Source organism: Catharus ustulatus, chromosome 2, assembly GCF_009819885.2.
Source record: "Catharus ustulatus isolate bCatUst1 chromosome 2, bCatUst1.pri.v2, whole genome shotgun sequence".
Classification (NCBI taxonomy): domain Eukaryota; kingdom Metazoa; phylum Chordata; class Aves; order Passeriformes; family Turdidae; genus Catharus; species Catharus ustulatus.
In genome coordinates, this window is record NC_046222.1 from 108976194 (window position 1) to 108992026 (window position 15833).

The 15833-nt window shown below is 38.8% G+C and overlaps 1 protein-coding gene across 1 annotated transcript in view; it reads right to left on the bottom strand.

Moving 5' to 3' along the window:
* Positions 1–15833, bottom strand: part of ADGRG2 (adhesion G protein-coupled receptor G2) — a 57084-nt gene that overhangs the window by 7516 nt on the left and 33735 nt on the right. The window contains exons 8-23 of the mRNA XM_033052164.1: positions 15770–15817; positions 15129–15196; positions 12221–12294; positions 11406–11445; positions 11269–11303; positions 9890–9972; positions 9175–9235; positions 8194–8870; positions 6400–6598; positions 5917–6073; positions 3718–3867; positions 3450–3572; positions 2283–2328; positions 2075–2178; positions 1355–1479; positions 375–643 (exon numbers count right to left, since the gene is read on the bottom strand). Of these exons, the coding sequence (XP_032908055.1) occupies positions 375–643; positions 1355–1479; positions 2075–2178; positions 2283–2328; positions 3450–3572; positions 3718–3867; positions 5917–6073; positions 6400–6598; positions 8194–8870; positions 9175–9235; positions 9890–9972; positions 11269–11303; positions 11406–11445; positions 12221–12294; positions 15129–15196; positions 15770–15817 (2259 nt within the window). The remainder of the gene's footprint in view (positions 1–374; positions 644–1354; positions 1480–2074; positions 2179–2282; positions 2329–3449; positions 3573–3717; positions 3868–5916; positions 6074–6399; positions 6599–8193; positions 8871–9174; positions 9236–9889; positions 9973–11268; positions 11304–11405; positions 11446–12220; positions 12295–15128; positions 15197–15769; positions 15818–15833) is intronic.

Genomic DNA, 15833 nt, shown 5'->3' on the forward strand with positions numbered 1-15833 from the left:
CACATACATAAGAATCCTAACAGAGACAGTATTATGAGGATTTGAAATCACTGTATTTTTCTACAGAATCTACAACTTGTTTCTGAAATTTGGCTGTTGAATTCTGCTGACTACTAGCTGTCTGAAAAATTGCAGCATTCAAACTGCTCAGGAGCACAACTTGCAAAGAAACAAGAGGAGTCCTCCACAGTCAGGTCCAAAACTTTCTGAACAAAGTAACAAATGCCATCAGTCTTCATGCCTCAGAAAGGTGGAACATGTATCATAACATTTAATGATTGCCTAATTTTCATTTCTGTCTTGTGTCACATTCACTGAAATACTTGATAAGAGGAATTATCTATTTAGAATAAAAAGTAAAAAAAAATACATACCCCAACCAACAACACAAAATTTAAGGATGTATTTCCGTACATAGGTGTTAAAGACTTTCACAAGGGCCAAATACATGTGGAAAGCTTCCAGGCCCATCCAGGTGAAGGAAACCAAGAGGAAATAGTGAAGAAATACTGCAACTGCAATGCATAGGCCTTGTGTATCATACAGTGCAATCCATGAGTCCAGGAGAAAAACTAAGTTGAGTAGAAGTAATGCAGCACACAGCTGAATAAGTATTTTGGAGGGGTAGTCTCTCCGGATTTTCCTAAAAAAAAGCAAATTTATGAGATGACATCAGGTCTCCATGGATCCCTGGCTTATTTCCTCTCTTGTAGTCCTTAGCCTTCACAAATGCCAAGAAAAAAAAAAGTTTTCATTCATATACAATGCTTCATGTGTTGCATTTATACATGGAGATAATAATTTACAACATACTTCTAAATTAATGGTCTGTATATATAAAGATTTTTATAAAAGGTTACATAAATAAAAATAATAACTTGGAGTCAAAGTGTTTAGTACTTTGTTTTTGGTTTTTTTACACTGTATGTTGGACTTCTTGTCACATTGTTACCCAAACCCAAAACGTGTCTGTTCTTTATTGCTATCCTAGACCAAGCTTTAGACTGGGTGTCTGAAACCTTCATAGAGACAAGTCTCAATTTAGAATAATGGGAGAATAAAGAAAGAATACAAATGCTTTCAAAAATGCTAAAATTTTGTACTTCTTTTTGTATGTTGTATCTTAAATACATTCCTTCACACTTCTATTATGATAATCCGTTATAAAATACTTCAGACCGCTACTTCTTCACTTCTTACTGCCTAGATGGAATCAACACCTTCCTGGTGAACTGGCCAAATCTGTGAATTGTTTGTGGAGACAGAATCCATAACGATTGGAAAGGATTTCTCAGTGAAGATTATTATCAATCACAACTGAAGAATAATGGGAGCTCAGCTGAATGGTACTTACTCAAAGGCTATGTAGGTCACAAGAGTAACAGAAAGAAAAATTGCAGAGAGGCCGCAGCCTATGTATGATATAAAAGTCAGTACCAATTCTTGTGTGGGATTCAAAGGACTATTTCCATACAGGTCCTAAAACAGAAATAGAAGTTATTTTCAGACAAAAGGTTTATTTAATGGAAAAAGATTTAAAATCCACCAAAATAAATCAAAATGCACCTTTCCCTCTACACTTTTAAATAAAAAAAAAGGACTGCATTCTTTTCATCATGGCTCTTATAAAAGGTTAGATGACAAAAAAAGCCAATCTAGTTTTGTAAAGAGCAGGGAGCAGGGACTCCATGATCCTTATGGGTCCCTTCCAACTTGAGATACTATTTTATAATTCTATGACTCTAATCGTGAAAACCCATTTGACTAAAAACCTGTTTTAAATTTGGTTTCCTAAATTTTATTTCCTAAAGTATAAAAAGCTGCCCAAATGTAAAAGCTGCAGCACTTAAAGAATTTTTTTTTACCTCCAGTGGAACCCATGGACTCCCACTCAAACAGGAGTTTAAGCATGTGACTAATTGCACAACTAGCTGTATTAACACTAAAGTGAATAGAACCTGAGTATTATTTATTAGTTTGTATGAGCTTACTGGGTCTTCACGTGCTTAAGACAACTCAAGGGTAAATGTGTTCTTGAACAAGTGCAAGATTGCATAATTTTTAAAATAATTACCATCAAAACTGCAAAACTTGTGAGATGGTTGCATGAACAGACTGTTTCATTTACTCGACTTTCTTTAACTGTGCAACCTTCATATGACCAGCCTCCATGTCCACCTGTTAAAAAAAGCAGCTTTGTTATTCATAAAAGGCTTCATTTATATTAACATGGATTAACATGTTAAAACAGCATAGCATCTTGGGTGATCTCAAGTACTTACCATTTTTATTAAAGTCCCAAAAAACACATCTAACCGTTGAATTATCCTGTTTAGAAGTAAAAAGAAAAAAAAACAAACCAAAAACAACTTACTAAACCGTGAGTTTAGATCAAATGATTTACGAATTATCTACAAAACTCAGGCAAGAATAAACACTGTACACAGCAAATGTGTCTGTTCTACGTGAACACAGAATTAATTTAATTGTATAAAAGGATGAATATTGCAAACTGCATGCAAAAATATGCTGAACAAATCTGAAGTCACCAGACAGGAGCTAGCTCTTGTGCTTATGCAAAGATTCTGTTCCTGGTAGAACCTTTTGAATGCTTTTCATTGTCTTCCCACACCATATAAATTCTTGGGATTTCTTCTCCTTCCAGACTTTGTAACTTTTGAAGTCATGACCCCACAGTAAAGGAAAAACCTTTTCATTTGCAAATATTTGATCACTTCTACTATCCCAATGTTAAACATTTACATGTAGATTTCCCCAGACACATGCAAATTCTATAAATACCAGTATACACTATATCGCTATAAATATTGATACTTCTACAGTTTTATTTCAAAACTTATTATTCTGTCAAATAAAGACTCCACTAAGCCATCTCCTGAGAAAGGCTCCAGGTGCATGGGTGGAATCCCTACATTTTTCACTTTATAATAATTGAGTATTTTAAACTTTCTTAAGATATGAGATAGAAGACTTTGATCCTTGATGCTCTTTTTAGAAAGGGATGGCATGCAATAATTCTAATACTTCCAGATGACAAAATCCTGTTTTTCAGCTTCCCTAAGAAAAAATGCTTATTTTCTGGCCATGCAACACCCATAAATGTCACAACTGCAACATCTACCACAGCAATTCACACTGTCAGTCTTCCCTCTAAGAGCTTTTATTCTTTGTACAATATAACAGAAGGGTAAGTAAGAAAGAGAAAAGCTGGATGAATTTCTGATAGAGCAAAATTACCTAACATTACTTGAAAACCAAAATTTATACCAGTGGTAAATAGGCAAATATGAGTGATTTTTAATGTCTGGGTGGAGATTAAATGTCCACACTAGTAAAGCAGAACCTGCATTCTTAGTAAAATGTTTCCACTACAACTTCAGTGGAGGCAACAAAACTGTACTTCAAGTCTGCCAAAATGTAAATTTTACCTGATTAGGCTTGATATTCTGCAAAATGACAGTAACATTTGCCCTTAAGTAGCTAATTGTGAGGTTAGAAACACTTGATGATATAACACCGCTGATTAAAGATGCATTCTTCAAGGACAGATCCTGGAATGACAAAAAAAATCCCAGACTTTAAAATCCTAAAGGAAACAATACTAGAGTACAGTACCCACAAGCTCATTTACTATGTCGAACAAGCACTGGACAAATTTAAATTTAAAATCCTTATGAACTGTGGGTCAAAAAATACCTGGAACACAGTGGTCTTTTTAAAGAAGTTGAATATAATTCTAGAAGCCACCTCCAAATCTTCAGTGGGTAAATTTTTCAGCAATGATGAAGGAAGTGTAATTGATCCAAGATTATTTAAACTCTGAATTCTCTGAACTCCTAGAGAGATCTGAAAAATAAACACCAGGATTATGCTTTGTTTCAGTCTCCAAATAAATACTTATTTTGAAGTTTTAAACTGAAAATAAACCATTATCTCTTTAATTACTGTCACAACCCCACTGCTGCTGTCATTCCTCTTCTGCTCCAATGCATAAAAAGCACTTACAGCACTGAAAAATACATCCTATTTCAGGTCTGCCTACCATTGAAAATATCTGGCTTTAACCATTTCCTTACAGGGACACAACACACTACTGTGCATTTGGAAAAGGTGAGGAGCAAAAACCCAGCTAGTTCTTTGTAATTGTAACTATGTAGGGAGATCAATATTGCACAGCATGAAAGTCTGCAAAGCCAAAGAATTTTTACACCCTGTAGGAAGTATGTCAGAATCAAGGAAAAGTGTAAATAGTCATTATTTGCCAATACATTTTTAAGTTCAGTAGGTTAAGTTTATGTTCTCAGATAAGAACATAAACCCTAACTTATTGATCATCTGGCCAAAATTACAAAAGTAAACTGGCTAAGCAACAATTCAGGTACCTCAAGAGCTTAGTGATTAACTACTGTACAAAAAGGGATCTGAACTTTCACCCATTTTATGCACTGCACATTTGATGTGCTGTGCTTACAGTACAGGGAGCTTTGCTTAGTACAAAATCTCTTAACATTCCTGTCATACATTAGTCCTTTACATACAAATATCATCACCTCAGAGTTCCTGGGAGATGTGAAACATTAGTAGTACTGCAGAAAGAAATTATCTGAGCATTGCAAGAATGGCTGCAATAAGAGTAACAGTGTGAACTCCCCAAAGTGCCCTAACAATGTGGTTTAACTCATCTGTTTACACCAGCATACTCCAAATGCTTTTGATGATGCAGCCCCTGAAAGTTTTTGAGCATGAATCCTAGGATATACCTATTTATAAGTTAGATGTATTAATTAGTCTACTAATATATTATGCAAGTTATAAAATATAAAATAAAATTAAGGAGATTAAAAATTACTTTAAAAATGTATTTTTTATTGATTAATCATATAAATAACATTATCCTGCATGGCAATGGAGTGTTGTGTGCACACCCTGAGGTACTCAAATCCCACTTGGGAGATCACTGGTGTAGGCAGCCATCAAAGAAATCCTGAATTCCACAAAAACACGCCTGTTGCTCTAGCTTGAAGTAGATGATACTTATTGAAAATTTTCAGATTTTCATTACCAGTGCCATGAAATAAAAAATCTTTCCTAAGCAAATAAGTATCTGTACATCAGCACTACCATCTCCTAGTCATCTCACATTCATGCACTATATACTGCTAAAAAATATAAAAGGATTCAAATGTTAAACATTTATGTAATTTTCAGTAACACAGAAAAGTTCCAGTACTACATATGGCCTATGATACATTAAGCTATTTTCTTCTCTGAGGAGGCAGAATGTGTCAAATTTGGTCCAAAACTTTCCATCTCTCCTTGCTTAAGCCTCCAAGGCTGGTATTGTCCATTATTTTCTCTGTCAGGAGGGAGGTTTTGAATGAGATAAAGGGGATCAAACTAAAATTTCTAAGCACTTCTTTCTTGGTGAGATGCCATTAGTGACAAATGTTTGAGCATCATTGTCCAAACAACACACCTAAGAGCTCTTTCCTAGAACCCTTTACAATTACTTCCTTCTAACCGATGAAGTCATCTTGCAACACTCCTGAAAAATTTCAGCACTGTCATGGTGGCTGAATAAATGACTCATAATTCAGGGGGCTTGGGGCAAAGTTACTCTGCAAAGCACTTGTCCATTCTGGTGTTCTAGCATACCCTCTCTAACATTCGTTCTGCCAGTTTCTGCTAAGTCAGTTTTCTTTTGCACCTATTTACATAGTTGAAAGTTAAATGAAAAACTGTGAAGGGCTTAAAAAAAAGTATGTAACTAACATGGACTAAAGATCCTGAAATTGACATAAACAAAGAACAAACTCATGTTCCTATAAATATAAAACCATAAACACTTTAAAATAAATGTTCGACTATTTGCAGATATTGTAAGTATTTTGTAACCTGGAGATCAGCTGAGTCCTGGACAGCAAAAGACATTTCACTGGAGCGGATTCTGTTGGTTTTGACAACCGCCAGGGCCAAGGATGGGGAGACAAATTCTGCAGATGATGTTGATAAGTTTAGTTTTAAGCCAATATAGTCCACCAGTTTTATAATTCTGTTGGAAAAAAGGATACTTAGTATGACCAAGCACATACATCCAAAATTCTCAAGCAAGTTATGGTTATGGAGCAATAATCTGCATGCAGTGCAAAATGCTCACTTATTATGGTGGCAACAAAACAACCCCCAACGTTTTCCATGGCATTATATTATAGTAGAGCTGGCAACATTAGAATAGTAGTCCTTCCACTTTGAACAACTACATTAAGGAACAAGACATATTCTTCTGGATTATGACTATGAAAAAGTAAAACTTGCTGAAGCCAATTTATCAAGACAGTAAATACAACGCTCCTGTAATCTATTGCCAAAATGACCTACCTGTTAGAAATTCGTGGTGGTAATGGCTGAGAAGCAGTGAGGATACTGCTCACCTCACTAACCATCCTTTCTACATCTTTTGGCTCTATTTTTCCAGCTGCTAAATCATTTTCTATTTTGGACACGATTTGCTCAGCTGTGGCGACACTGATGGTGGTGTGTACAGAAGTTAGATTCGTGGTAACTGAAAGGGTTTTTCCTGTGACAAATGAAAAGTTAAACATTGTGTTCAACAAATGACATAAGGTTGGAGAAGCAGAAAAATTAAACAGTCTTCATGATTAAAAACTTTTATCACTACTCATAAGGTTTCTCAACAAGTTATGCAAGTCCTCCCTATCATCTACTTCGCAGAAAGCAGTAATTTAAATCTCATGAAAACATAAAGCAAGGTTTCAAACTGACAACATTAATTTCACATTTTATTGATTTCAAAGTTCCACATATCAGACCATTAATACATTCAATAACTTATTATTTTGGATTTTTAGCCACTGAACACCTGAATGCAGAGTAAAATCAAGATAGTGTCAGAAATTTGAAAAGAAGCTTGTAAAGATGTGTACAGTTTTCATAAGAAAATACATAGCCACCAAAAATAGTCCAAGTCAATAACAATATTTTAAGGATGATCCAACATTACTGTGTAGTATTTTAAATATTAGGTTAGTGTAAAAAAAATCTACTTTGCTCTCAGATTAATTTTTTTCTGTCCAAAAGACATTTGTTTTAATGGGAACCAAGCCTACCTACCTACGACAGTTACTAACAGTAGTGTAGGTTGAGTTATCACCCACCATGCCAAAAGGAATCAGAAATATGTATCTCAAAATATGTGCACACCAAGCGGAAGTCGTCTCAGGGTTTTCACACAGAATAGAATCCCAGAATCATTTAGCTTGGAAAAGACCTTTAAGATCATCAAGTCCAGCCTTTCAGTAAACATCACCTTGTAAACTAGACCAGAGCACTGAGTGCCATGTCTAGTTGTTCTCTAAACATCTCCAGAGATGGTGACTCTACTACATTCCTGGGCAGCCCATTCCAGCGCTTAACAATCCTTTCAGAGAAGAAATTTTTCCTGATGCCCAGCAATCTTCCTGGCACAGCTTGTAGTCATTTACTCCTATCCTGTCACTGGTTGCCTGGGAGAAGAGGCTGATCCCCACCTGGCTAAAATCTCTTTTCAGGGAGTTGTACAGAGTGATAAGGTTACCCCTGAGACTCCTCTTCTCCAGACCCTTCCCCAGCTCCACAGCCCTTCTCTGGACTCACTCCAGCACCTCAATGTCCTTCTTGTAGTGAGGGGTCCAGAAATGGACATGAGGTGTGAAGTAAAGCCTCACCAGTGCTGAGAACAAGGAGACAGTCACTGGCCTGGTCCTGCTGGCCACACTATTGCTGACACAGGCCAGGATGCCATTGGCTTTCTCGGCCACCTGGGCACACCCTGGCTCAGGTTCAGCCACTGTCAGTCAGCACCCTGGGTCCTTTTCCTTCAGGCAGCTTTCAGACACTATTCCCAAGTTTGGACTGTTCCCTAGGGTTGCTGTGACTCAAGTGCAGGACCCAGCACTTGGCCTTGTTGAGCCTCTCATACAGTTGGCCTTGGCTCATCGATCCATCCTTCTGTAGAGCCTTCTCACCCTCCAGCAGATCAACACTCCGTCCAAAGTAATTCATAATAATTGTAAGGTCACCTCTCATATATATATAACATTGTTTAATGAAGTTTAAAAGAAAATGCAGTATATGGCATCCAAACAAAAGTAATTATTTACTTGTCATATTTACCTGGGGTCCCATGGCCATCAGCAGTTGAATGAGGACGAGAAGCTGACACAGAATGGTTGACAGGACTAATAGTAGGGGTGAAAGGAGTAAGGGGAACAATAGGTACTGTACTAACATTTTTGTGACCAGATATAGATTGGCTTGTAGCAGGGGGAATTTGTGCAACAGATTTGGTGATAGCCTCAAGGTGACCACTTACAATTGGAAGTTTGTGAGGCTCAGAAGAAGAAGGTGAAGAATGTTTAGTGAAACCTACAGAAGGAGAAAGTACTGTAAAAGTCTTGCTAAGGTGTGCAGCATCAGATTTAATTGAGAAAGCAGTATTAGTGACAGACTCTGTTGCAGGTATGGGAACAGTGATGGATTTATTAGAAGTTATCGAAGAAAAAGTTGACATGGTAGGTTGAGCAAGAGACTCAGATGAGGAACGTGTAGTGGTAACACTGGTCGAAGGCATAGAATTTTCAGAGATAAGGTTTGTAAAGGGAGATAGGGAAAGAGTTCCAGAAAGATAATGTTCTGTGACTGGTGGGATCAGTGGTCTAATTGAGGGGCTTTTTTTAGCAGAAAGGATAGTGGGAGAAATAGAAGAACCATATTTGAACAAATTCTTTTCAGGGAGAGATGGAGAATGAGGGGAAGGAACCCATATAAAATGAGGTGGCACTTGTATAGTACTGTAAAAGAAAAAAAAGACACAAAAATCCATGTTAAGTTTAACACTTTTTCTATTTTAAAGAAAACAAGTTATAATAGAGGTATATATATAAATTATGTGGACATACTAATTATTGATAATTAATATTTTAAAATCAGTCAGATTGGATGTTTCATGCTTCACTGTTTAGAGTCAGTAAAATGACAGTCAGCTTTTTCTTGTGGAGTCCTTTCTGGCTATTACACTGAAGCATGGAAGTTGACTCTAGCCACGTATTAGGAAATTAAGGAAATAAGCAAGTCAAATTTGGTATTTATACTTACTAAATTTGTAATTCTTCAGCAGTCAAAGAACAATACTTCAGTGATGAACAGCAGCACTGATCTGAGATGACAAAGAAGCATTATCCTTAAGCATAAAAATGGCTAATATCATTAAGTAGAATATTTAACCATGTGTATTATGTCTTTAAACTACAGTACATACTGCATAATTTATTTTGAAGTTTGTTTTCAAATTAGTTTTGCAAAACAAAAGAACTCTTGACCAGTCAGGATACTGCCATACCCCCAGAGTTTTGTTCAATGCCTGACAAGTTCAGATTTGGTTTGGGGTTTTTTTACATTTTTTTATTTTATATAAACCAAAATTCAACACTACAGCTTTTAAAACAGACAAATGGTATGAGCCAGTACTCCATCCTGTCACAATATCACTAAGAAAGTTTGGCTACTTAGCAATCCTTTCAATTCAGATTGTCATTTCAGCAAGACATTTATGTTATCAGCTTATTTTACACCTAACCCTTTCAAAGTGTGCTCTATTAAAGTAGCTGGTCATTTTATACCAATTTTTTTTTTAAAGTTATTTCTATCACATACACCCCCCAAAATCAGAAGGCTGCATTTTTATGTATTTCTATTGCTCAAAACAGAAAATATTTTGAACTAAAAGTAACTATCTTGTCTTTTTAGCTACTTGAAGACCACACGTAAAGACATAAAATTGTGATGAGACTGTGTTTAAAACATAACTTACCAAGTTGACTTATTTTTGCTTTTTCTGTTAAACTGCTTATATTCTGTCTCTCAGCCAGCTTCATTATGAATTTGCAGTATGTACTATAATGAGAAGAGAAAAGCTTAAGACTCAAGAAACAGAGCTGCCTCATCTTTATAACACATGGAACTAACATCAAATGCTAAATGAAAGCACATCAGCATAAATGCTAAGTGTGAGAGCACATTCTTCCTAGTCTCTGTCAGGTCTGGGCATACTTTTAATGCATGCAAACCACTAGGCTGATTGGAAGCATAATACATCAGCTTGTGGCACTTATTGTCCCTTATCTCTACTATGTCAATTCTTAAATGGGGTCCTCCCTAATCAATGCTGGTTATTAAAGAATTGATGATTTTATAAGGATAATAATGTAATGTGTTTATGAAACCTCCATCATCTGAGTAAGCCAGCATTCTCTCATGACTTTAGAGAGAACTTCAGTGACTCATTCAAGCATGTAACTCCATCTTTACGACTACAGTTCAAGGACTTGAAGCCCTGCCTAAACTAGGGAACTTCTAGTAAAAGATTTTCATATTCAGCAAATGCAAACAGAGATGAATAAAACAGTTTCTTTCCAGCTCATAAGAATGAAAAGATTCCCCTAGCAACTGCCAGTATGTGACATGAAGGTGAGATTTAACTACTTTATGTCTATTTTATTTGAGTGTTTTGAACTTTTCTTTCATCCTAATCCAGGAAGATAAAGTCCAGATTCAAGTATTTGGGGAAAGTTTCATGTTTTGTCTTAGAATACAGTGTTTCTAAGCTGGTCATTTTAATGGAAAATTTAATGGTGGGCAACTATTAAACTGAGAGACATCATCTATGTTTCAGGATTTCCAGGATCACCTCTCTGGAGCAGCTTTGCCCTTCTGACAATCCATGGTTTTCAGACTCTGAACTGGTTACTTCCTCAGGCTCCCCCTACCCCAAAGATAGTTGGTTTCCCAAGCTGAAGAACAGCAACTCAAGCAAATCCCTCATAAAGATTGCATTGCATTCACACGTTCTGGAACTCTGGTGCTCCCAGTTATGTGACTCAGATACCAAGATGCAGAAGAAATACGGCAGGGAAGCCTGGGCTTCAGCAGAAGACTAATGAGAAACAATACATTTGGTTTAAACAAAACCAACAAACTCTAAAAGGTTGTTCCAAAATCACTAATGGTAGGACAATAATGAAATCAGAATTTCTTTGTTAACCTATATATATTTCTCCAGACTGTTTCTTGAACTTCTGAACTTCCTAGAGTTTGTCTTTTTCTTCTGAATCAGATCCATTCATACTTCATATATCACAAGACAATATGTGAGCTTTGAAATATTTTGCATTTAAAAATTTAAGAACAAACCTCTGGTTTTCTGCACTGCATTCCATAACAGAGGACTGTAATGAAAAATGAAAACAGAAAAAAAGGGTTTATAAGGAGAAATCAGGAGTAAGTTGGAAAAAAGTTTTCCAAACAGTGACAAAAATCAGTAATCTTACCTCACTTACTGCTTGCAACGTTTTGTTGAACTCTGAAACGCTTTAAAATAAAATATTACTGTTACGGAGGATTTTTATTTATGCCTCTAAAAATAATTACAACAATTTAATTAAAAAAACAGTTACAGAGAAAAAAATATTTTTCCAATCAATGATTATTTAACGTCACACCAGTTCTAATGCTGCAAAACCACTCTTCAGAGCATTAAACATTTGAAGAGCTGACTTTTATTAGTCACTACACAAACTAAATTTAAACCTCTGTCATCACATTTGAACATCAACCCACTGCAAATGTTATTTAACAGAGCAAAATATAAATCTTAATGTAGCCTTTTACCAAGACTCAAAGCCACAGAAATAGAACAAGTAAGAAATATGGATTTCTTCTACAAACAAGATTTGTTGGCCAACCACATCACCCTGATTTTCAGGGCAAGTTTGGGAAATATTAATTCATTCAAATCTCTTCTTATAAAGACTGACAAAGAAACAACTACATCAAAATAAAACCATAGATATGATTTTAAGAATATTTATTGAAGAACATCAACTAGGAAAGCTCTTTTCATCACTTCCTACCACATAGACTGAATCCTTAAATTGTAACAAACATTTGGTGTACTATTTTTTAAAAGAAACTCCAATGATACATAAACTAGCAAGTATGAACTTTATGTTAAAGAGCAAGAACTTGCAACGTGTGAAATTTTTAATGTGCAGGAATAAAATAAAGTCTGCTCAACACATGGAAGGTTTCACTTTATCTTTTTCAAATATAAAAAAGATTTCAATCCTTATTCAGAATTACTTACCTCAGTTGCTGTGGGGTATGTGCTGGAATTTCAATTAATTTTTTGACTTGATTGTGGGTAGTTATGTTATTAATCTGTTACAAAAAAAAAGATCCCACAGCTAAGTATAATCAGTAATTTTTAGCCTTAAAAGAAAATTATTCATAGCATGCATTTTAATAGGCTGAAATTACAAAGATAAGAAGCATGTTTTATCATGAATACACTGCAACAAATATTTACCGTGACACTGTTGTCACTATCTATGGAAGGAAGTGTTGATCTAGTATAGGCCAAACCCCTAAATCTTTGTGAAATGGGCAAAAGGACAATGAACTCAGCATGTCTTATGCTGGTAAAAGAGGAATTTGGCTTAGTTTGCAACAAAGACATCTTAGTCCAGACTCTGAATGAATTTTTAAACTCAAAGAGCAACAATGGGACAAGCTCCATAAATGACACAAATAACAGATGACAGAATACTTGCAGTGAGAATTCAAGAACTGTAGTGAAAGACATGATAGAACTGAGCTGAGTACAGTAGTTTCACGAATACAAGCCGCACGGATTATAAGCCGCACCCCCGGTGCCTCGACAATGTTGCTGTCTTTGTCAATAGATAAGCCGCACCCCGAATATTAGCCGCACTTTCGTTCGTCGCGAGAATCCGTGCGCAGCTTTCACAAATTGGCCAATTAGTAACAGGATCGCGGCATAGCAGGGTTTACTGGCTCGGGGCGGGGCCAGGCAGGCTCGGCCCGCTCATGGTTGCCGACGGGGCCGGGTGGCCCAGCTCAGCGCCACGGCTCGGCGGGGCTGGCCGGCTGGTGCTGCCGCCGCCGCCGGGCTCGCTGGCCCCCCTCTCCCGTCAGCACCGCCCCGCTGCCGCGTTCGCTCGCCCAGCTGGCAGGGCTGCCGCCGCCGCCGGGCTCGCCGCTCGCCCCGCGCCGCGTTCGTTCGCCCCGCACCGCGTTCGCCCCGCGCCGCGTTCGCCCCGCGCCGCTTTCACTCGCGCCGCTTTCGCTCGCGCCGCGCTCGCCCCGCGCCTCGCTCGCCCCGCGCCTCGCTCACCCCGCGCCGCGCTCGCCCCGCACCGCTTTCGCTCGCGCCGCTTTCGCTCGCGCCGCGCCTCGCTCGCCCCGCGCCTCGCTCGCCCCGCGCCGTTTTCGCTCGCGCCGCGCCTCGCTCGCCCCGCGCCGCTTTCGCTCGCCCCGCGCCTCGCTCGCCCCGCGCCTCGCTCGCCCCTCACCGCGCCTCGCTCGCCCCGCGCCGCGTTCGCTCGCGCCGCTTTCGCTCGCGCCGCTTTCGCTCGTGCCGCGCCTCGCTCGCCCCGCGCCGCGTTCGCTCGCCCCGCCGGCAGGGCTGCCGCCGCCGCCACCAGGCTCGCCGGCCGCCCCCTCCCGTCTGCACCGCCGCCGCGTTTCCTCGCCCTGACCGGCACTGCAGGCCCCCGCACCGCCGGGCTCCCCCACGTTGCTGGCCCCGATTCTGCTGGGCTTCCCCCGCTGCCAGGCAGCCCCACCCGCCGGCCTTCCTGCTTCTGCCATGCTCCCCTGCACTGCTAGCCCCAGTTCTCCCGCGCTCCCCTGCCCTGCTGGCCCGGGCTCTGCCGCCCCCCCTGCCCCGCCCTGCTGGCTCAGGCTCTGCCGCCCGCCCCCCACACTGCTGGCCCCGCCTCTGCCAGGCTTTCCCACCTCAGCCGGGGCCGGCCGGGCTCCAGCTTGGCTTGGGGCTGCCGCGGGCTCTCACTTCCGTGTTGGCAGCTTTTAGAATTTTGTTAATGTATTAGCCGCCCCGGAATATTGGCCGCACTTCCGGGTTTCCACCAAAATTTTGGTCAAATTGGTGCGGCTTGTATTCGTGAAATTACTGTAAGTATGATCTACCATTAGGGTCTGGGGATACACTGAGGTTTATCTAAGAACCCTTTCCATATATGCATTCTTATGCTCTTCTGGTTACCAGCATTACTGGTTATTTTCACATTTTGTGCAAGCAGCAAGGGCCATGAGGAAACACATACTCTAATATACACGGTATTGACTTCCCCAAGAAATATTCTTCTAAAAAGCAAAAGAGTTTCAAGAGATGTAAACCAGTTTTTCCAGAAGCTGTAGGTGTAATGCTACCTTACTAGGACAGTTTCAGTAGGCACTGTCACCACTGAAACACAACAGAATGTAGAGGTGGCTTTTGCCAGGGCCATATCCCTGACCAAACTCGACGCTCCATGTGCATGCTTTCAGAGACTTGCATGTGAAATCTCAGGCTGAGGGCTGACACGGATGTGTAGGATAAAGGTACAAGGTCCTTGTTTTTCCCTCCCCTCAGTTTCCATCTGTAACAATGAAACATTCTCATCCTCTTAGTATTATCTTGATACTGGGTCATCTATACAGTCCTTGCCATGCTTGATAGGGTCCTCTTAACCCTCTCTTGTATTGTATAAATGGACACACTCATGTCACATAAGCCTATTGCAAAATTAATAACTCAGTAACCACAAGCCAAAAAAACACAGAATGATCAATCAAAAGCATAATCAAAAAATACACAAAAAAACATATAACTATGAGAATCTCAACATGAACTATTTAATTATGCTCAAATAGTTGCCATCTAACGATGCTTATCTTCCAAAAGCAAGTGCCTAAATTAATCTCCAAAGGAAGATCCTGCATGTCTAAATGTAAACTCTTGAGATTACCCAGGGCTTCCCCCTCCTCTCAGTAGCTATGAAGAGAATACAGGTCCTTACAGTAGCAAGTTTACTTAGCTGCAATTTTAGAATTCATCTGCAAAGCAGCTGTTTAAAACAGAGATGGTCTATCCACTGCAAACACAGTAAGAATCACGTCACTTATTTTAAGTGTAGACAAACTTATTTCAATCTTCCTTAAAATAAAGTTTTAAAAGAAAGAATACTTACTATTTCTACATTTAATGATGCATTACTTTCTTCACTTGCCCGAAGTTTCACCTTGCCCACATAGAACACTAAAACCAAAAGTATAAAAAAGTTAGGAAAATCAATGCTAAAACACAGACTTTTTTGAGAATTGAAAAATTTAATGTCTTGTGTTTTGATACAAGGGAAACAAGAACACTTGCACTAGCTTATCTATTTTTGCCATTTTTCTTCCAATTTTTCACCTATTTCAAAAAATGAACTAGTCCAATAGCTTAATTAAATATATTTAACTTTGATGGCTGTCCCTAAATTCCTTCCAGTTAATTTTTTCCCAAAACAGAAAAACTGCCCTTCACATCGCTATAAACAGAACTACATAGCTTACTTGTTTCTTGGGGTTTTTTGCAATTCTTATCTGCAATTGTGTGCCTTTGCTGAGAAACCAAAGATCAAAAGCACAAGAGTCTGAACACTTCTTAAGCTCCCCACCTTTAATAATTTTGAATTCATATAAAATCTCTCTAAATTGACAAGGAAATTTATTACAAACCTAACTTTACATGACAACTAAACATTGCTTCATCACTCTATAAAATAGTTGTATAGTGTACAAAATAGTTGGATTTTTATTTTAAAACAAGCAAAAGAAAACTACTAACCTGAATGATTACAGACACGTGTTACATTGCATACAATGGTTTCTCCTGCTATAGATTTTTTGGG